This window comes from Anser cygnoides, chromosome Z (assembly GCF_040182565.1).
Source record: "Anser cygnoides isolate HZ-2024a breed goose chromosome Z, Taihu_goose_T2T_genome, whole genome shotgun sequence".
Classification (NCBI taxonomy): domain Eukaryota; kingdom Metazoa; phylum Chordata; class Aves; order Anseriformes; family Anatidae; genus Anser; species Anser cygnoides.
This window is the reverse complement of record NC_089912.1, coordinates 28,849,453-28,871,821: the sequence shown is the minus strand read 5'-3', so window position 1 is coordinate 28,871,821 and position 22,369 is coordinate 28,849,453. Positions and strand designations below refer to the sequence as shown.

Below are 22,369 nucleotides of genomic sequence, written 5' to 3'. Positions count from 1 at the left end.
GTTCCTTAATATTAGATGATGCAAGCAGATGAAGAAAAAAAGATGATTGCATGATACTTCTACCTTTTATTCTTCAGCTCAGGATATCTTCTGAACGGAGTCAGCATTTGAATGTCCTAACTGGTTTTATTGTCAACTTTGAGAATAATGTGAAGGTTGGTTTTTTTCCAAGGGCAGAGGTAGAGTGTACACTAATAAAATATATAAAACAAATAATTCAGGAAAATCATGGTTCTTCTTCCAGGTACAAAGACACTTTATTCTGCAGTTCATTTTCATACAAGCCATATTCCAGTGGGATGCAAAAAGGAAATAACCAGGTCTAGCTTGTTTACTTGCTGTGCATAGCAAAATAATAGGCAGTATTTGTCCTGACCCACAAATGGCAAGTAAGAAAAAGTTACTATACTACAGTTTAGCACAAGTCACAGTTAGATCAGGTTAATTAAAGGAATATCTAACAGGTTCCAAAATTTTATAAGGCTTTAGCTACAATTTAATAAGGAAAATTAGCCCTTTTCTCTGTTGTACTTGTTTTCAGAGAGTTCTTTCAAGTGCAGCTGCCTCAGCAACAAAATATTTATTTTGCTTTCCTGCCATCTTGTGGCTTAACCACAAAACACATTTTTTAAAAAAAAGTTACAACTGATGTTTTGTGAAGAGAGCTTTTTTCTTTTTTTTTTTTTTTTTTAATATTATTTGGTCTAAGCTGCGCTCCACCACCACTCCCCCACCCTACAGCATTGCGACTTGCAACTGCATGGACCATAAATTCAATGGGTTTCTCAGACAATTTGATCCAACAAAATAGATATTTTGTCTAATAGCCCAGATCTTACCGTGGAGGTGATGGGCCATTCTGTCTTCCAGAAACTTGCCTTTGACTCAAGTTTGGCTAAGTCGGTGACTGTTTTAATGGGTTCATATTTCTTATTCAACTACACACACTTTAAAGTGATAATGTAAGAAGTGAGACAAGTTCCAGTCTGGCTCACTCTAGAGCAGAGACAAATGCTATCAGTACTATACCAGTGAAACAAGGAAGACTTCTAGCTAGGCTTCTGCCCACCTGCGAAGTTGCATTTGTGAATATACGTGAGTGCTAAGAGCTCAGTGTTAGCCTTTTCGGTTTTGCATTTACAAGTAATGGTCAAGACAGCTAACTTAACACAGCTGATTTAATACAGCTGATATTAAGCAAAACAAACAAACAAACAAAAAAAAAACCATGAAATTCCACTTTTACAGCTAAATGTGGTCCAGCATAAAATATACAAATTCTTGCTTTCCATTGCGCTCTGACGGAAAAGCAGTACGTAGTGCACTTACCTGAGTCCAGACAAAGAAGAATTAAAATAACTGTTTGAAGGTCATATGTGAAGAGTATTAGAGGTTTTCGATAGAGGTCTTTTGTTGAGGCTTATTTTTTTAATAATATTGCAGGAATCATTATCTGGCAAGCCATTCAGAACAGCTCCACTGACTGATGTGCCTAATAGCAAAAACAAGTTCTTTGTTTTCTTCATACTTCCAAAGATTCTATGGGAAAAAAAAATAATAATAAAAAAAAAGCCAAACCAAACCAAACCAAACAAACAAAAAGAAAAACCACCAACTTTTCTCCATACTGGATTAGAGAGAGCCTCCTAACACAGACCTCTGGTCAATTGCATTTAGTGGCTTGTGTGACATTTAGTGCTTGGATAACATTTGTGTATGTTTTTAACATAAACTCTTAGGAGTCTACATTTCTCTGGCTGATGTTCCAAATGAGTTGGACATCAGTGTTCCTGTGAGATGAAATGCTATGCTAGTCTGACTAAAAACATCAGCAGAGGCTCAGGGCAACACCATTCTTCTGGTCTGTTATTTAGAGAGAAACTTTTGGGTCCATGACATTTTGGATTAGTAGTTTGGTTCAAGAAAAACAAAATGTGTTGTAGTTAGATGTAGACACAAACTATTCCCTCTAAACATCAGGAACTAATTCTTTGTTGTGCTGGTGATGGAGCACTGACACAGGTTGCCAGAGAGGTTGTGGAGTCTCACTCCTAGGATATATTCCAAAGGCATCTGGACATGGTCCTGGGCAACCTGCTCTGTGCGTCTCTGCTTGGACAGGGCCTTGGACCAGATGGCCTCCATAGGTCCACGCCAACCTCAGCCCTCCTGCCATATTGTCATTCCATGATTCTATGTATCTGCAGCAAAGAGGAGTTTCAAAGGGCTAAAGAACCTATGTGTTTTGCACAAGGCTGAAGGTTGGGGCCTAAAAAGTTTTGAGTCTTACCATGAAAGTTGGTGGCTGTGCAAAGGCCCCAAAACTGCAGAACTCTGACAGATGTGGAATGTTTTCTGCTTTTCACACTTAATAGCAGAATGTCGGAAAAAATCCATGAGGTTCTGAACCATGCTTGCAGTTTTAAATACCTTCCATTGCCTGAAATTAATGAGAACACTTTGCACTAATAAGTATTTGTAAATTCACCTCTAATGCTCTAGTAACACTGAGCACAATATCCAGCTCAGGAAAACTGAGCAGCCAGATGAGAATAATGGAAAACACGATGTTCATGAGCAAACTGAGCACTTGTCTAGGAACACATGAATTGATCAATCAACATAATACTCTTTAATACCCTACAGAAGTATCTGAGCACAAAACAAAACAAAACAAAACAAATAACCAATGATGTCTCAGATAGAATTGTACAACAAAACATGTATTGGCATGGGCATTGCAGTTACTTCTCATAACTGCATGACCACGAAAAAAGACTTGGGCTCAGAGTGAATATATTACACTACTTTGGTAGTAGTCATTGGGAGCACTTTTGGTACCCTGCACTGATATATTGTAGTTTATTCACCAGAAAATAAGGAGTTTAGTAGTTTGGTAAGAAAGTACTGCTTCCCTCTCTCCCCTCTCCCTTCCCCTCCACACTCCCCCACCCCAAAAGTGTAAAGCAATATTACTATTTAGTTACATTTTCCTCCTCAGAATTTTGTATAACTGCTTTGCCTACTCACCAGTCAAAGGGAATGCAGGTACCCAGAGGAAGACAGCATGCCAGACCCTATTATCTCCAGACTCCTGTATGTGAATTCTGTATGTGAATTACATGTGTAATTGTGCAAGTCTTAGTCAATGCTTGCACATAGCAGAAAGATCCTAATTAAGCAGAAAATTACAGAAAAAAAAAATCTACTTTTTCAAATCTGTTAGTAAGGGCAGCCCATTAGCTTTCTTCTGAAAAGGGCACTAGTCTGCTAGTCTGTCTGGAGACATTTACATTTAAAAAAAATACATTGGTTAACTTTAATGAGGCAACCATGTGCCTACTGCTCTTTGTCCACCAGCAGTTGACATTCAGGTTTGATCTGGTAAAGTACTTCAGCCCTGGTTTGGTTTGGAAGCAGCCCACTGAGTGTCAGATAGGAGTGTGCACATTAAATATTAGTGGCTCCACACCCTTTGCTACAAAAGCAGAATTTGGTCCATAATGTTTGGCAAACTGCATCTATTTTTTTACCTTCAATGCACCTCCAAGATGTGAAGGCTAGATGTGTGCATTTTCCTTTATTTGGAAACAACCCACAACATCCTTCTTACTATGAGTTATGTGCATTTCACAGAGGAACACCTTCAGCAGTCAAGTCCATTGCTAGGCACAGTTTAACTGAAATTAAATGGCAGTAGTTAGTCTCATACTTCTCCATAAAGTATTATTTCTAGGATGAATTATCAGCTATCCTAGGACAACTGATCAGCTTCATGGGGCTGTGCATTTTTCAGGAGAAATTTGATTTTTCAGGTTGTTTTCAGGTTGGGGGACAGAGGTATTTTCATGTCCTCCATGCTCAGGATTGGTGCATCCCTATGAGAAAGTCGAACAAGGGGTGCAGGAGACCTGTGTGGATGGTGTGTTAGGGATAAAAACTGTTAGGTTGTGCGATGTGAAACAGGTATTGTTGTAAGACTAGCAAGGCAAAACTTTGACCTTGCAATGATACATATTGCTTGTTCAGCAATATGGCACCAGGCTGCAAGTCATCCGGCATGAGAAATGCTGCCATCCACACAGGACACACTGGCCACACAGCTGTGCTTGATCACAGGGGAGCACTGCCAAGTGCTCCCCTGAGGCTGGGGACATCAATTGTGTGCTGCCTCACGTTTGGGAGCATGCAGGGGCAAAACCTATAAACAGGGCAAGTTGCTCTGCATCGGTGAGGCAGGAACATCAACTGAGGTCAACATTGCCTTCACAGGGATGCCTGCAAGACGTTGATACCTACCACACTGATGGGATGCCCACCATGACCTGGCTAAGTATCCACAACATCAATGACTGGGAAAAGCACAGTGCTTGTCGCTACTCTGAGGTCAGTATGTTAACAAGCTAACTCAGTAATAAATTCTTTGTCTTTCTGTTGCTGCTCAAGTGTGAGTGTGTGTGTGAGTGTATTTGACATCCCCGAATAGCTCATTTGCTTTATATATATATATATATATAGTTCTTGTCTGATCCTTGCTGAGCTGAACCAACCAGCTTCAGCCCCCAGAATCTAACTAGAACAGATGGGTAAAGGGCTCTTGGGAAAACGTAAACAGAAAAAGAAAGCATAGATGATGTGCAAGAAGGGACAGACCACTTGGGTGGAATATAGGAACATTGTCAGAGAATGCAGAGATGCGTGGAGGAAGGCCAAGGCCCTGTGGAATTAAATTTAGCAAGAGACATCAAGGCTAACAAGAAGGGCTTCTTCAAATACATCAGCAGCAAAAGCAAGACTACAGAAAATGTGGGTTTGCTGCTACATGAGGTGGGTGCCTTGGTGATGACGGATATAGAGAAGGCAAAGTTACTGAATGCCTTCTTTGCTTCAGTCTTCACTGCTAAGGCTAGTCCCCAAGCACTCCCAAGCCTGGAAACAAGAGAGAAAACCTGGAGAGAGGAAGACTTCCCCCTGGTTGAAGAGGTTAGAGGTTATTTAGGCAAGCTAGACACTCTCAAATCTATGGGACCCAATGGCATGCACCTGAGGGTGCTGAGGGAGTTGGTGGATGTGATTGCTGGTCTGCTTTCCATCATCTATCATTGGTCTTGGTCATCTAGAGAGATCCCAGATAACTGGAGACTTGCTAATGTGAGGACTCGGCCTGTCAGCCTGACCTTGGTGCCAGGAAAGGTGATGGAACAGATCATCTTGAATGCAATCACACAGCATATGTTGGACAACTGGGGGATCAGGCCCAAACAACATGGGTTCATGAAAGGCAAGTCCTGCCTGACCAACCTCATCTTGTTCTATGACCGGGTGACTTGCCTGGTGGATGAGGGAAAGGCTGTTGATGTAGTCTACCTAGACTTCAGCAAGGCCTTTGACACGGTCTCCCACGCTATTCTCCTGGAGAAGCTGGCAGCCCATGGCTTGGACAGGTACACTCTTTGCTGGGTTAAAAACTGGCTGGACGGCTGGGCCCAGAGAGTCGTGGTGAATGGAGTGAAGTCCAGCTGGCGACCGGTCACCAGTGGTGTTCCCCTGGGGTCGGTGTTGGGGCCAGCAGGACCCTGTGTAGCCAGCAGGACCAGGGAGGTGATCATCTGTACTGGGTCTAGCTGGCATGTTAACTTTCCCTGCAGCAGCCCATACAGTGCTGTGCTCTGCATTTGTAGCTAGAACAGCAATGGTATCAAACCAGTATTGTGTCTGCTGCTGAGCAGTGCTGGCACAGCATCAGGACTCTCTCTAACCCTCCTAGGGGGTGGGCAAAAATTGAGAAAGGAACATCACCAGGGCAGCTGATCTAAACCAACCAAAGGGATATTCCATACCATATGATGTCACACTCAGCAATAAAAGGCGGAAAAAGGAAGAAGAGGGGAGGGGTGGGCTCTCGTGAAAACGTTTGTCCTCCTGACTATGTGTGTTGAGGCCCTGCTTCAAGGACGTGGTCAAGCATCACACAGTTGTGGGAAGTAGAGAGTAATTTCTTTCCTCTCGACTTCCACACAGCCTTTACTTGTGTGGTTTTTTTGTTTGTTTGTTTTTTCCCCTTTCCCCTCGCCTTTCCCCTTTCCCCTCACCTTTCCCCTTTCCCTATTTTCCCTTTAGTTAAATTGTCTAATTAATAATAATCTTTCCTTAATAATTATTTTTCCCTTTAATTAAATTATCCTTGTCTCAACCCGTGAGTTGTTCTTTCCTTTACTTTCTCCCCTCCTCTTCTAAGGAGGGGGAGTGAGAGAGTGGTTGTGGTGGAGTTCAGCTGCCTAGCACGGTAAAACCACCACATCGTACCCCTGTACTCAGCTTTGGTGAGGCTGCACCTCGAGTACTGTGTTCAGCTTTGGGCCCCTCACTACAAGAAGGACATCGAGGCCCTGGAGCATGTCCAGAGATGGGCAACAAAACTGGTGAGGGATCTGGAACACAAGTCTTGTGAGGAGAGGCTGAGGGAGCTGGGGTTGTTTAGTCTGGAGAAGAGGAGGCTCAGGGGAGACCTCATTGCGCTCTACAACTACCTGAAGGGAAGGTGTGGGGAGCTGGGGGTTGGCCACTTCTCACAGATAACCAGTGATAGGACTAGAGGGAATGGCCTCAAGCTGCACCAGGGGAGGTTCAGGTTGGAAATTAGAAGACATTTCTTTTCAGAGAGAGCAGTCAGGCATTGGGATGGGTTGCCAACGGAGGTGGTGGAGTCACAGTCCCTGGGGGTGTTCAAGGAGAGGTTGGATGTGGTGCTTAGGGACATGGTTTGGTGGGTGACATTGGTGGTAGGGGATGGCTGGACCAGATGGCCTTGGAGGTCTTTTCCAACCCTGATGATTCAGTGATTCTATAAATACGGTTTTATTCAAAAATCGTCATTTTCACAGAAAAAAAGCGTCATTTCTTCCCATAGGTAGCCCGAAGCTACAAACACCAACCCCAGCGGTCTGAGGTGTCAGGGACCGCCCTGTGAGGGAGGCCCCGCCCCCAGCCCTGTCAGCAGGTTGTAGAGGGGCCGGGCGGCCACAGGCCTCGCCCCCACATGCGCTGACGGGCAGGAGCCTGACGGAAAACCCCGCTCCCCGCGGCCAATCAGAGCGCCCTCCCTCTCCGCGACAGCCAACGGGCAAGCGCCCTGCGGCCGCCAGCTCGTGACGACACGCCACCGTTCCGTCCCGCCCCGCCCCGCAGCCCGCCCGCCGCGCGCGCTCTCCAGAGGGCGGGCAGCTTCGCCATTGGCTGCGGCGGCAAGCCGGCCGCGCTGCCATTGGCTGCCGCCGTCGGCCGTTGGGCGGCCTTTGAGCGGCCGTTGGGCGGGCGGAGCGCGGCGGCCGGCTGTGAGAGTTGGGCGGCGGGACCTGGCGTCGGTCTCTGTGACCCCGGGAGCGGCTCCGGGCCCCAGTGGCGACGTCTGTGTGTGTGCGAGTGTGTGTGCGGTTCCGAGGGGGAAGGAGATGGAGCTGCTGCCCAGCTCGGCGCCCCTGGCCACGAAGCTGCGGAACACCCTTGTCCAGTACCACGCCATCGCGGACAGCGAGTGGCGGGTCGCCAAGAAAACGGTGAGTGGGCTGAACGTGCGTGCGGGCTGTCGGTCACCCATGGTAACAACAACAAAAAAAGGGTATTACGTAGTGTAACGTGGGTGTGAAGCATCTGGCAATTCTCGCAGGGCTTTCCTCTGAGAGGCCCCGTGCAATGAACCTTCTAGGACAGGGCAGCTTTGGATGGCAGAAGGAGTTCTCCCTGACATACTGTGTCATGCCTTGTGCCCGTTGTTGTGGAAGTCCTGCACAGTCCTACCTGTGTGGGGTTGGGGCTTTTCTTGAAGCAAAAGGAAGGTGTGGGGAGCTGGGGGTTGGCCTCTTCTCACAGGTAACTAGTGATAGGGCTAGAGGGAATGGCCTCAAGTTGCACCAGGGGTGGTTCAGATTGGAAATGAGGAGACATTTCTTTTCAGAGTGAGCAGTCAGGCATTGGAACAAGTTGCCCAGGGAAGTGGTGTCCCTGGAGGCATTCAAGGAGAGGTTGGACGTGGTGCTTAGGGACATGGTTTAGTGGGTGACATTGGTGGTAGGGGATGCTTGGACCAGATGATCTTGAAGGTCTTTTCCAACCTTAATGATTCTATGAGTCTATGAAAATTTAAAATACTGCTAACACCAGCAGTGCTGCGATATGCTCACTTGTACTTTCTAATTAATCAGCCACAGCCTGTAGCTAGGCTCTGCTGGCTTTTGGAATCTCTTTTTGTTTATAATCATAGAATCATTTACGTTTGAAAAAAATCTTCAGGAACACATGCTTCAGCTTTCAAATGTCTTCCTCATAAAATGTGAGATCACTGTCTGTTCCTTCCCTCATGTTGCTTCATATGTTTTCATTGCCTTCAAGCTGTGACTGTATCAGAGCCTCCGCTTTATCAGAAGTTTTCCCCACTTGAAGAGAATGCAGCTCCTGCTTTCCCCAAGCAGTTTGTCATACCCTTCTGTTGAGCTGCTTGGCTTTTTGGAGTTCTGCTTCATCAAGCTAAATAGACTTTGCTGGTGCATCAGCTCTAGGCTGTTGGAATACTTTTTACCCCTGTCCTGCACAGGAGGTAGAAATGTATTTTGACATCACGGTTTGGCAGTGTGGTAGGACTACCGGAGGAAATTTGCATCTTTGCCTTTTTATAACAATGCTGCTAGTGGTTACAGTATTCTTTCTTTGTGAATAGACATAAATAAGGTAGGGTCAAATGTTCTAAATGTAAGTTGAGTTTTCAGAAAATTAATAAATCCGGAGTCTTGAAAAGGAGGAACAGACCATCTAAGACTATCATAGAATGGTTTGGGTTGGAAAAAACTTTAAAGATGTCTAGTCCAACCCTCCTGCTATGGGCAGGGACACCTTCCATTATATCAGATGGCCCAGAGACCCTCCAGCCTGACAATGAGCAGTTCCAGGAATGGGGGTTCCACAGCTTCTCTGGGCAACTTGTTCTCACCACTCTCAGAATAAAGAATTTCTTCCTTATATCTAATCAAAATCTACCCTCTTCTAGGTTAAAACCATTACCCCTTGTTCTATTGCTACATGCCCAGTTAGGTACTGGAAGGCCACTAAGTTTTTCCCAGGGCCTTCTCCAGGCTGAACAATTCAAACTTTATCAGCTTCTGTTCATATGACTCTGATCATCCTCGTGGCCCTCCTCTGGACTTGTTCTAATACATCCATGTCCTTCATGTGCTGGGTGTGCCAGAGCTGAACACAGTGCTCCAGGTGGGGTCTCATGAGAGCAGAGCAACGGGGGAGAATCATCTCCATCACCAAGCTGACCACGCTGCTTTTGGTGCAGCCTCGGATCTGGTTGGCTTTCTGGGCTGCCAGCGCACATTGCTGGCTCATGTTGAGCTTCTCGTCCTCTAACACCCCCATGTCCTTCACCTCAGGACTGCTCTCAATCCATTCTCCACCCAGCCTGTGTTTGTGCTTGGGACTGCCCCGGCCCAGGTGCAGGGCCTTGTACATGGCCTTGTTGAATTTCATGAGATTTGCACAGGCCCATGTCTCAGCCTGTCCAGGTCCCTCCGGATGACATCCCTTTCTTCCTCCAGTGTGTCGACTGCACCACTCAGCTTGGTGTCATCAGCAAGCTTGCTGAGGGTACACTCAATCCCACTGTCCTTGTACTTCTGGATGCAGTACTTACACTACTGTTCTTTAGGACATTTAGTCCTTAGAGCTTATGTAGTCAGTCATGATTCCAAACAAAAAGTAAGTAGTATTCTCTTTAATGATGAATTCCAGAGATCTTGTACATACGTCCCATTTGATAGTTAGATAATAATCAGAAGTTACCATTTTACTTATTTTACCTGGCTTATGCTAAAACGAATAGACCACTGCTTGCAAGATGTTTCTAGTCAGGCATGTAGGAGAGAAGAGTAACTTAAGCTTACTTGTCTGCCACTGTCAGCACTTCCTGCACACATCTGTTTGGTCATGTGTTACAGGAGTGGGGGCAGAGATTGTATGGTCTTTCTCTCCAATTAGTGTCTGGATAATGGCTTTCCGGTTGCCTTTAATTGAAAAGCTGTATCTAATATGTCTTTCCATTACTCTATATTATTCCTAGTAAACTGGCTTGGCCTGCAAAGCTGTTTATCTGCTCAGACTTCTAGTACTTGACACAGAGAAAGGTAATTGACTTTTTTGAAAGAATGGAGGATTACCAGCAAAGATGTCTGAAAGATGTCTGCTTTTCTGCGGAAAAATATGCAAGAGAGCACTTTGGGGTGAGCCACAGTTAATGATAGAGTATTTTGCTTTTCATTGGAGAAACGGAGGCATTTTCTTGACATCTTAGAATGGTATGTAAGTGACAAGTAACATCATATCTTCCATTTTATTCCAGAAAGATGCAACGGTGTGGCGTAAACCATCAGAGGAATTCAGTGGATACCTGTAAGTTTGCCTGCAGACTAGATCAATTTTTAAGGTTCCACAGATGTGCTTTATAGAGTTCAGAAATGAAGGTTGTGGATAAACTACACAGATTCTTCACAGGAGAAGCAAAGTGGGTCATCTGGTGTGCCTTGTTGTCATGTAAAGGCCTGTATCATTTATTTGGGCTGTTATGCTTTGATGATTTGTGCTTTCATGGTGTCCAGACACCACAAAACTCCCACTGGCTGATGTGGGCAACAACATAAGTCCAGACGTCTTAGAAATATACATCACATACAGGTTCAGTAGGTCTGCAGCATTACTGAGTGACGAGCCAGTTAGTGTTTGCACACTCTTAGTGGCTATGCAACTGGTAGTATAAAACATCAAGCATGTAGTTGTGGGAAAGATGTGTGACATAAAGACCATTCCCACGTGAGTTTCTGTTGCTGGGTTCTGTAGTTAGCGATAGGTTTAAATTGAGAAATAGTTATTAGAAAGCAGCAGTTCGAAGAAAGGAAGAGTGCTGCGTAAAGGTAGTGTTTGAAAGTACCTGAAGGACTGATACGCTCTGGGTACTGTATGTCCTGTTAAATCTGCTAGAGCTGACGACTCCAGGTACCACGAGTCTACTGACTCTATACTGGGCCACCAGCATCCTAGCATGAACACCAAGTTGTGTGACTTAAACCAATGCCAACAAAGCCAGTTGCTATGTGCAGCTGACTCCAGGATTGCAAACACACCCAATTTAAAAAAGGACACTGAAATCTCCAAACACCCACCAGGCACTGGCGTTCTTGGTATACACTGAGGTTGGCCACAGCCAGCTAACTATGAGTGAAAAGGGGTGAAATGTGCAAGAGAATAAATGAATGGGTTGTGTGACTGGTTACCTACTATTAATAAGAACAGCTTAATGAATAAGAAGTGTTTTGAAAATAACGGTTATTATCAATTTTCCTTCCTTAGGAGAACGAGACCCAGTAATTCAAGTAATCAAAATTTCTGGTATCTACTTAACATAATGAATGTTCTGTAAAGTCTTACACCAAATTATTTGGTACTCTAATAGGCCACCAAAGCGTAATGTAGTTTCTTGTTAGCTTGGTTCTACTACTGTTACTTCTACTTGATGAGGACTGTGACTGTTTTTCTCGTTGTATACCTGCTCTCTTTTCTATTTGCTTTTAGTTTTACTCATCCCTGGTGGACTCCTTTGCTCCCCCTGCAAGAGCAGCAAAATAACAAGTTGTTAGAGAAATAAACATGATGATTTTTATCTGAGGAAGGTGTTTGCAATTTAAGAAATACAGATTGCAGCATAAGGACAAAGCTTCCCAGAACGATCCCTATTGCATAAAAGAATAGATACACACAGGGATCTTCTTCTGTACTGTCTTTCTGATACAATTATCCACTGACTATAATTCCAGATACCAAGGTGTTATAGTCAGTGTACTGTTGCAAACTAATGGAATACTGAATAAGAATTTCTGACTTTTAAATGTAAACTTATGTTTCTCTAGCTACAAAGCTCAAGGAGTGGTGGAAGATGTTACTAACAGAATTGTGGATCATATTCGCCCTGGACCTTATAGACTGGACTGGGACAGCTTAATGACCACGATGGACATCATGGAAACGTTTGAAGAGGTGAAGACTTGCATATAGATTTTTAAAGGAAATGTGTGTAGGCACATACATGAATCTAACGTCACAGAAAAGCAGTAGTTCCAATAAGTACTGATATTTTTACACGTGTTTTCTTGAGTGCGTGTTTATTTGCATGGCCAGTATGAGTACATGCTGGGGGTAACTTCAGAAGATGCTTTCTGGCTGCACAGCCCTCTTCTAAAGCTTGATGTTCAACTTTTCACGAATGAAAAAAATAGAGGAGTAAAACCTAAAAGGTTGCAACTGAGATGTGGGAGCTGTGGTACAATTAACATGTAGAAGAGTTACAGTGTAATGTTCTACACACTAGAGGCTTTACATACCCCTCACTTTCATCTATTCCACAACAAATAAAGTTGTGGGTATTAATAATCCACTTGTACTTCTACAGAAACTACAACCTCTTCCTAAAACATTGTCTTAGCTGTGTGGCAGGGCTTTGTGCTGAGAGCCAAAATAATTCATACTGGAAGGCAAGACTTGATAAAGAGAGGTACTTTTGAAATTGATTATGCAGAAGTTGTTAGCCTTGTTTTGGTTACTGGGGACGTCCAGTATGATGTAGGCATCTGGCTTAAACATGGATGCATTCTCCTGAAAAGCCAGAGCAAAAGAGGATTTATATGATAATGTGTTTTTGCTAATTGCTCCTTAGTATTTACACAAACTTAAGTGTCTCATAAGAAAGGCTTTTTGGAAGACTTGTTTGCATTCTTTTTTGTTCACTTGGTGGATTAAAAGTCCTTGGCAGAGGATCTTAGTACTGAGATTAGCCTCTTGCAATTTATTCATGATCTTTTCAGACTTTGTAGGTAGTGGGAAGGGCATGTAAAAGGCACGTGGCCTTCAGTTCCCAGACATGACTTACAGTTCTATTGTTTTAATCAGGATGGTTTAAAGGAGCCAGATACCCTCAGCCTCTGCAGTGCTCAGTTGCAGACTACAAGTTCTTAAGGACTTCCAACCTTTAGACCAAAAATGACACCTCCATTCAGATCTCATTGAAGTTTTTCTGGACAGCCTGTACTTGAAAGATAGTGCCACCTTTTGGAAAAGGCTAGCTGCTTACCAGCTTAAATATCCCTGTATTCATTATACTAAGATACTTTTGTTTTGTTATTCTCCTCATTCTGTCACTCAACAAGAACTGCTGTGTGATGCGTTACACCACTGCTGGCCAGCTCTGGAATATCATAGCACCAAGGGAGTTTGTTGATTTCTCTTACACCACAAGCTATGAAGATGGTCTTCTAACATGTGGTAAGGCACCACTTACCTTTGCTCAATTCTTATTTTGCACCACCTGCTGGGCTTAAGATTTGATTCAAATTAAGTACAGTTCTGTAGTAAACATTCAAAAATGATATAAAATGGTCTCCAATGAGTATTTCAGAGGGATTTTAGAGATTTTACAGATTTAAAGAAGTATACAAGTTACTGCTTTGCCCATTAGCCATTCATGTGTGACAGAATTCACTTACGCCAACTGTAGAACAGGAGTGGTAGAGACAAATAGTGTGGTTTGTCTCAGCTTATACAGCAAACTGAGCAAAGTAAAAAGCTTCCTAGTAAATGGGAGGAACGTCTTTACTGTCAGTTTCTGCTTGTTACGCTCTGCTTGTTTGTGAAGGAGTGTGGATGACGAGCAGGCAGCTTTCAGGTATGTAAGTATCCAAAAGCTTAAAGTGTGCCTGTCACTACTACTAAATTCCCCAGGTAGAAACTTTTACTTTTTATCTCTGAAATTCATTTTCCTTTTCTTGTTTGTTTTCCTTGACAGGTATTAGCCTTGACTATGGAGAAGTGAGACCTGATTTTGTCCGTGGATTCAATCACCCTTGCGGTTGGTTCTGCGTTCCTCTTAAAGACTATCCTAGCCACAGTCTTTTGACGGGTTACATTCAGACCGAACTGCGAGGGATGCTGCCACAATCTGCAGTAGATACTGCCATGGCTAGTACTCTGGCCAATTTCTACTCTGACCTCAAAAAGGCACTGAAAACATAGGCAAAAAGTGACTCAGAAGCCCACGTGTTTCTTGCAATCAAATTACGTTGTTTAGCTTAGCATAGGTTAGGTAGTGAGTTCAGAGGTTACATTGTTCCTGAATGGTTCCTGAACCTTTATGTAGAAGGATCCAGACAAGTTTGATGTGATACTTAGCATACATTCCTAATTCACAGCACAAGATTTTGTTTCCTGCTCAGCACACTGCAACTGTGTGAGGAGTAGTCTGAATCTAAACAAAAAAGTGTGGGCTTGAAAAATGCATTACAAACTCTGCTCTCACCAACAGTATTAAGAGTAGAGTACTCAGGATTTTGTGGGTGCAGGTTGCTGTACAGGCAGCATCTCACTGGAGATGTAATTTTGTAACATATATATATATTTATATTTACTTTAAATTTTTGGTTTATGTAGTTTGTACAGGTGCATCTTTAATTTCTGTTTTAGAAATTTGCTTTGATTTACTATTGAGGTGGTCCATAGCTAAATTTTTAAACAGTACTGTTCATAAGAAAGTTATTTGCTCATGTTAGCAAAATAAGTATTCATTATTGGCATTTCTTTGATATTGTAACTGTAGCTTGATAACTGTTGTAAGTAACAGTCTCAGTGCATAGATAAAGAAATGTCCTTACAGCTGATCCAAAGCTCATTTAAGTCATCAGGTGTCTTTCCATAGTTTATAGTGGGCTTTTAATCATGCAAATAATTGTCAAAATAGCAAACATCCAGTGGATCCTCTGTAATACTCTGCACTCCTAAATGATTTTTTACTTGAATTTGCATGTAATTGTGTTCTCTAGCTTAATTTTTGTCTTCCTAAACTGAAAAACCTGGAGTTACTAGAAGTACAGACAGTACCACTAACTTGCTTCAGACATAGGCATTGGTTTAACCACAAGAGTACAGGCTGCACTGCACTAAAGCTTTCTGTTGATTTTTGCAATAAACGAAATGAGCATCTTAAAACACGAGGAACTGAAGGTCAAAGCACAAGCTGTAGAGTTGCTCAGAGCCACTGGATAGTGGAGGATCAAATTTTTAAGGATATTTAGTCACACAGTGATGCTGATGGCTATACAGAAGGGGCTTTCAAAAGCCTACTCTCTGTGCTGCTAGGAACCCCCATTCTCTTTAAAACGTTACATTGACAATTTAATGTTAGTATGAACCATTTGCTCAGGTGATTGTAATTATCACTGTGCTTTACCAGTGCAAGTGCAGCTGCACAGTAGTTTGGGAAAGTACCTTAGAGCCATAATATTGTGGGATCAGTTGTATACATACAATCCAAGGACACAAAGCAACGGCCTCAAGTTGTCCCAGGGGAGGTTTGGATTGGACGTTAAGAAGAACAACTTCATGGAAAAGGTGGTTAGGGATTGGAACAGGCTGCCCAGGAGGGAAGTGGTGGAGTCACACTCCCTGGAGGTATTTAGGAAATGTGTGGACCTGGCACTAAAGGACATGGTTTAGCGGTGGACTTGGTGGTGTTAGGTGGATGGTTGGGCTTAATAATCTTAAGGGTCTTCTCCAACTTAAATGATTCTATGATAATAGAGGAAGCCTTGCATAGACTACATGGATAGTCGCTAATCTCTGCTTATTGATGTCTTCTTTTTTTAATGCTTCTGGGCTGATTTGAAGGGTTTTGATACAGATGTATATAGAGCAAAATACTCCATTGCTCCATAAAGAGCACAGATTAAACCTTCACAGGGCCACTTCAGTGTTAGAGAAGCAGGTCAAAAGGAGCTCAAGACTCTTACGAGAGGATGTTTGCAGAGCAATGGACACTGCAGAAAAGATCACAAGGTCCTTGTTGTAAATACCCATTATAAGGGCTCTAGCATCTCGAGAGTATCAAGCCTTATTTGTGTTAAGTGAAATGGCTTTTTACACTTTCAGTGAAGATAGGCTGATGAAGCACAGAGCAGCCAAAGAAAGAAGGCTTGTGTTTAAACAGAAGAAAATCAATGACATTTTAAGTATGAAAGTGTTTTTTATATACATTTTCTCCATGCAGGTTTCCTTTTTATTGACAGAGTAGTTTTCAGTAACAGTCCTAGGGGTGGAAAGATTTTATGACTAAGGGCAAATATCTGAAAGCAAAGCAGGCCTTCTATTTTGCATTGTGGTACATTATAATTTGTTCTTTTAGCAATGATTAAGCTGGCTTCATATGTTTTAACACAAGTAGTCTATTGCTTCTGCTGATGAGTCTGAACATTAAAGTTAGTAACAGAATAGAGATTACAGAGGCAAAGACGGGCACTAGATGTTTTTATGTCAGCATAAAACAATTCTTCAGTTTTCATGTAAGGAAAAATCATGGAAGGTGCTAGCAAACCTTAAGGATTTATTTTGGGGATTCCCATTCTTGTAAAAGATTTTCTAGTTTAGGAGCACAACAATTGACAAAGTATGCTGATTACGCTGCTGAAGCAATGCATAGGTGGTAGTCCTACACTGATTATTCTGAACTCTAAGAAAGGTGTCCAATTTCATATGGTATTGTATTTGTTTAAAATCAAAACTTCATTGCTTTTTATATAGCTAGGGATTGAGAGGAGTGTTATATCATGCAGCAGAGCGGTTCTTTATCCGGAGTACATTCAGAATGAAGAAAGCCACAAAATCAAGTACTGATCAGATCAGAACTTCTTTCCCCGTCACTGCATTGCTTTCCTCCAAAGGTAATGGATGGTCTAGATGGAGCAAGGTGGTACAAATAGGAAGAGAACTGAGGGGACAAAAGTGCGGGAACATGTTACTTGGCTTGTTAGGAGGTAGTTTGAGACAAAGTAAATTATTTTGTGTAGATTGCTGTCTTCTTCACAACAGCAGAGTTTGTGCACGTCTGTGAGGTTAGCCAATATTTTTGTTGGGAAGGTTCACAGGCTACATTCATTACTTCAGTTTAGCGTTTCAGCTAAACTAGAACAGGACAGTGTCATCTGAAAGTAGCTTCTGAATGAGGTGCCCAAGATACCAGTTTCTGCTGGAGAAATAGCATGTATATATATAAATGCATCAAAATTATTTTTATATGACTAGTAACTGGGGGGAAAAATAAATATTCTTTTCAGGGGTTTAGGCAATATAAAAGTTTATTTAAAGTTTGGCACTTTAAATAGGTCCTGTGTGGATGGGAAGGATGGCTAATGACAAGATGATTTTCATGTTTAGCTTTTGTTTGTCATTGAAAACCTTCATCATTGAACCTTGTGTGTAATTGTGCTGCTTGTTTTGTACTCTACCACAGCCTGCTAGGAGGTGGAACAGTACCTCAAACAGATACTCTGGGAACAGCACAAGCCTTGATCTCACATTTGATTAATTTATAATGCTTTTAATAGACCAAAATGTGATGACAGTGTGTAATTCCTTCAGTAATCATAAATAACCAGAACTATTTGACGGTGTGAACTGGTGATTAATAAACCTACAATGTTCATTGCTGAAAAAAGAGCCATGGTTCTATTGAAACCAGTCAAGTTGTGCCTATGTTCAGAAAGTCAAAATCAATCTGTCTTAACAGTGGTTTTAACGGACTGTGTTCAGTGCTTAAGAGATTTGTGTTTATATTTTGAATGCAATTGCAGAATAAATTAAAACATGAACTCCAACAGACTCATGATGCATCTTTTTCGATATTTGTGCAGTTGGATGTAGTATTTGGCTAGTTTGGGGGGAGTTATGTCTGATTATCTAGCATCTTCAACTGCATGGTGATCTAATACTGTCAGTCTCCATATACTTAAGAACAAACCGCAGTATCTTTATTTAAAATCTTGATGTAGCCTAGGAAGATTTCAGCTTCCCAGAACAACTCAGACTCAGATTTCTGCTAAATTAAAGTATCTTGAAAAAGATACAGACAGGATTTTCTCATAACTGTTATATACATATTTTTAATGACCCCATGATTGCTGTGGAAGAACTTTGTTAGTTTTCTCTTAATATTACTTGTCTTCTAATGTGTTTAAGAAATGGTTTCTTAACCATCAAAATTAAGTTCATCCTAAACACATGGGTACATAGCATCTTGCAAAAAATGTGTATTAGGGTTACATTCTAGAACATTTGTTTTGACATGTATTTATTAAACAAGCAAAGGAAGAAAATACCTCTTTGCTTTTGTCTCTTTTTAAGCCTATAGGAAGGCAGGAGAGCTCTGTAGCATTTGACTTCAGAGCAGAGTTGCAGCCCTCTTCTCTTGCACAGAAGAGGAACTGTGCCTCTAAGATACAGCACACCCTTGTGGGGAGTCTAACGTCTCACCATATTGCAAAGTTGGTGATAAGTACAAAGTAGAGATAGGTACAGAAGCTACTTCAGATTGTTGGAAAATGCTTAAGTACCCCAATTAGAATTATTAAAAAAAATTGTGATGTTTAATCCCAATCTAAACCCATTTTCTGATGGGAGACGTGAAGATGTGAGCAGTTAATAAAATGCATGCTAAAGATGAAATGCTCTGTAGGGACATCTGAAGTCCTAGTCCAGAAGTTAAGCTTTGTGATGCATTCCGCCTTTTCCAGTCCTCACTGAGGTGTGCTGGTGACTCAGAGTACAGGTGTGGACTGATAACTGTGGAGTCCATCTTCCCAGGAACTGTGCCTCTAGCAGGGAGAAAACAGGCGCAAATGATGACAGAACATGACAGGAGATGCTTGCGCATGTTTCACAGTTGATCCCCACAGGAAGAGGTGTCACAATACCCTTGCTTGGGCATCTGGCTTAAAGTGCCCCCAAATCAGCACATTATCCAGAAACGTCTTTTCTAAAGTGAATTTCTCTTTTGGTGAGTCAAGCCAACATGACTACGTAAGGATCCTTGAAAATTTTTTTTGTTGTTGTTTTGTTTTGTTACAGGCGGCATCTGTGAAGCTATTAGAGGATCAACTCCTCAGTTGTCAGAAACATCTTGCTAAGGCTGGCCAAGGCTGATTTGGCTGTGCTCTCATGCCTCACAGAAAGCATTTCCTGAGCTCTCTGCTTGGGTCTGCTCACCTGCTTTGCAACACAGATCCAGCTCCTAGGCATGTTATGAGCTCAGAGTGCAGGACAACAAAATACCATCCTGAATAAGATTCCCTGAGTGGCTCAAGATTACTGTCTGAGCACTGCCTTTAATTCGGGTTTCAATCACACAGCATTAAGGCTAGCACATTGGTGTTACTAATTCAAGCTGTCATGCTCACTGGACAGCACTCCAAGGGAGTGCATCTGAGCAGTTGCAAGCATTAGTCCTTTGTTATTTAGATGCAATCCAAAATTTTAGTAGCCTTTGGATTCATAATAAATGGTTGCAGAAAACAGGTTTCCATGATAGTCAAGCTGCTAACTGCAACAAAATGACTCAGAACTTTATAGAACACTTTGTGGTCACAAGAGTAGCAAAACAGTTAGGGAGATTGCTCAAGGAGGTTGCAGTGCTTCATTGCTGGAGGTCTTTAAGAACAGATAAAATGAGCTTCTACCTCACACAACCCTCCCTGGGGCACAGGGATAGACCTAACAAAGGTCCTTCCAGCCCTCTTGTTCTGTGTTACACCACTTGTAACAGATTTAATCTTATTTTTTTTTAAATCCAACTGCTAAGCTTTTGAGGGATGAGAAGTTGAAATGTTATGCCAAGTTGGAATTAATTTACAACTGTGCTAGGAACTGATGAGACACATAATTTCATCTCACTATACTGATGACTACCGTCCCTTATTCTACGCTGAACATTAGCTGTCAGCAAATAACAGATGTAAGCATTTCTAGATTAACTATTTTATTTAGTGTCAGATCAGTCATGCAAGCCACTTATTAAAAACAGACTTTCCACCATAAAATCATATTCTCACGGCTTATCAGCATTTCCATACAAGCACACAAGCAGGTACATTGGTCCCCAGTAAAACACACTAAAACAACAAAGCTGACTTTTTCTGGTTCCAATTCCTCTCTGGTTCATTTACAGAGTATCAGAAAAGTTACTACACAAACAGGTTTAGTCTGAAATAAATGTGCACAATTAAACAAGCAGTCCATGAATTTCTATTTAGTCACTAACATCTTTGCTAGTACAAGCAGTGTCGACAGTACAGGTTTTCTTACACTTCATTATTACTGTTAGGAGTCCAGCCGCCATTGCTCTGAGGCAATGAGCTTCTGTAACAGGCTTATAACAAACATAGTTCGTGTTACAAGTCCATAGCACCATTTGTCTGTTTGCCTTAGAAGCATCAGCACATGCCCTACCTGTGCAGCTTATGCTCATCTTGAATTAGGGGAAGCACAAAGCTTCCTTCTTTTGGTCTGGTCCTCATCCAGCCTCAAAGCCAAGAGCCACCAGGAGCCTCCAAACCAAGACCAAGCCAGACACTAGCCTTTCACATACTGCACCACCTCAGGTGAAAAACTCCGAGCTCCTTAGCAAGGGGCTGGAGCAGCCAGCCAGACTCTGCTCGGTGCCTCCCAGGCTTGCAAGAGGACGTCATAGCACAGCGCCTTAGGACTAACAAATTGCTTCCCCCAGGTGAGAAAAACATGCTGACCCTTCCCCTCTTCTCCCAGTCTCTACACCCACCGCTGGATCAGCCATCCTAGCTATTCTTAAAGACCATCCTATTAATATTAGTTTTAGGATCTAGGGTTCATCCCCTCCTATCCCCGTCTTTCATAAGATGAGCACCTAATCACTTCAGAGTTCATTTTCCCACAAGCAAAGGTCTCTTAACACTGTTTATTCTAAAAAAAAAAAAAAGAAAAAAAAAGTCCCCTATGAAACATTAAATGAAATTTCTGGTGTTTAATCAGGAGCACTAGCATGGCTTCCCGTGAGCACGTAGTGTGAATAAAAAAGCAGTTCCTGTTGTGCATAGTAGCACCAAGCCACAGCTGGGATTTGCTCACAGTAGCTAGCTCTTGTTTGCCATTAATCTTAGTAAAAGCTCTCATAGTACTCAGTTACTCTTTCCCTGCAGCCAAGGCAGTAAAATTTGGGCACAGCAAACAAGGTGCCACTGCTGCAGTGAGGGCAGTAGGTTGGTGACAGCAACTGCTTGGGAATCCGCAGGTCCAATGGGTTTTATGGGTCCCTGTTGTTCCCCAGATAGGTGTTTCCTAGAGAGGACACTGCTGCTGCAGGGTTTAGCAAATCCTCCAGAGATATATTTTTTTTTTTTTCTAAATATGCACACTGTCCATTTTGCTTAGTTTCACTCTCTTTGGTGCACTTGGTAGCAAAATCCTCCGGTGTTTCTATTGTGGGAAATCATTGATTGGCGGTACTTAGGGATTTGTGGGGGTAGTTGTGCTTGTTTATGGAGAGTTAGCATTTGTAGGTGACAAAATTATGCCTTGGTTTTCTTTTCTTTTTTCTTTTTCCCTTGGGTTTCTATAGGTATGGTGCTTACAATTTCTCATAGTGCAATACAGCTTCTTGGAACTAGTATTTGGAGGGTTTTGTGGTTATTGTCTGTAAACATGCATTAATCTGTAAAGATATTATCACATGGGTGCCTTTATTGCTGTGACTAGGCCAACTGATATAAATTGGCTGAGTCGTTTTGGTTAACATCAAGTAGAAGTGTAAGATGGACTTTCACAGCAATGTTTCAGATATGCGTCTCTTCAACAACCATGAATTTTTACCCTTCATACACCCTGTTTGTTTAGTTAGGTATGGCTTAAACTGGTAATTTGCTCACTGGACATTTGCAAAGTCTACAGCTCCTCTAGTTTGTCTGGTTTGCAGAGAGACAACCTTGGGCAGGATTAAAACGACATTGCCTCAACGCAGCACAAGACTATTGCTTTGGAAGGGGTCAGAAAACAAGCTCTCATGGGGCAGCAATGTCAAAGTGACTTTGGTTAACCACTGTTGACTTGGTGCTATTTTAAATTTCTTAGATGAGTAACAAAAAAGTTTTTTTTTTTTTTTCCTGGAAGTAGTAGCTCTAAAGGACATGGCAGATGATACCAAGGGCTGTTATGATAAAGCAGAGCTCTATGCATGGTTCTGTGGATGAATAAATATGACTCAGTGGCTACTGGAGCATATTGTCTCTGGGAGAGATCACATGCCATTTACAGCTATAAACCATACCCAAAGGCTTGCCTCACCTTTTGAGCTACCAGAATAACTGCCTGAAGTCTAAAACACACTAATTCCACTTAGGAGAGCCATCTTAGATCCTCCCAAAATAGGGATAGAAATTACATTTTTTTCTCTCTGTTTGATTGACTTTCCCCATGTGTACTT

The 22,369-nt window shown here is 42.3% G+C and overlaps 1 protein-coding gene across 2 annotated transcripts; it reads left to right on the top strand.

The window, feature by feature from the left end:
- Positions 1 to 7,308: 7,308 nt before the first annotated feature.
- On the top strand, positions 7,309 to 17,738 carry STARD4 (StAR related lipid transfer domain containing 4). Of its 2 annotated transcripts, XM_066987846.1 has the most exons (6): positions 7,419 to 7,556; positions 10,115 to 10,274; positions 10,394 to 10,443; positions 11,955 to 12,081; positions 13,248 to 13,362; positions 13,883 to 17,738. In XM_066987846.1, exons 2-6 carry the CDS (start codon positions 10,200 to 10,202, stop codon positions 14,107 to 14,109), a joined length of 594 nt encoding a protein of 197 aa, XP_066843947.1. In that variant the 5' UTR covers positions 7,419 to 7,556; positions 10,115 to 10,199; the 3' UTR covers positions 14,110 to 17,738. The 2 variants fall into 2 exon arrangements, with proteins under 2 accessions (XP_047908122.2, XP_066843947.1); XM_048052165.2 differs by lacking the exon at positions 10,115 to 10,274 and having other exon boundaries at positions 7,309 to 7,556.
- The last annotated feature ends 4,631 nt before the right edge of the window (positions 17,739 to 22,369 follow it).

Excerpts from the sequence above, each read along its gene's own strand:
- STARD4 (XM_048052165.2), top strand. The coding sequence starts at position 7,452 with ATGGAGCTGCTGCCCAGCTCGGCGCCCCTGGCCACGAAGCTGCGGAAC. Across the intron at positions 7,557-10,393 it reads GGCGGGTCGCCAAGAAAACG|AAAGATGCAACGGTGTGGCG; the intron begins GTGAGTGGGCTG and ends ATTTTATTCCAG. Across the intron at positions 13,363-13,882 it reads AGATGGTCTTCTAACATGTG|GTATTAGCCTTGACTATGGA; the intron begins GTAAGGCACCAC and ends TTTCCTTGACAG.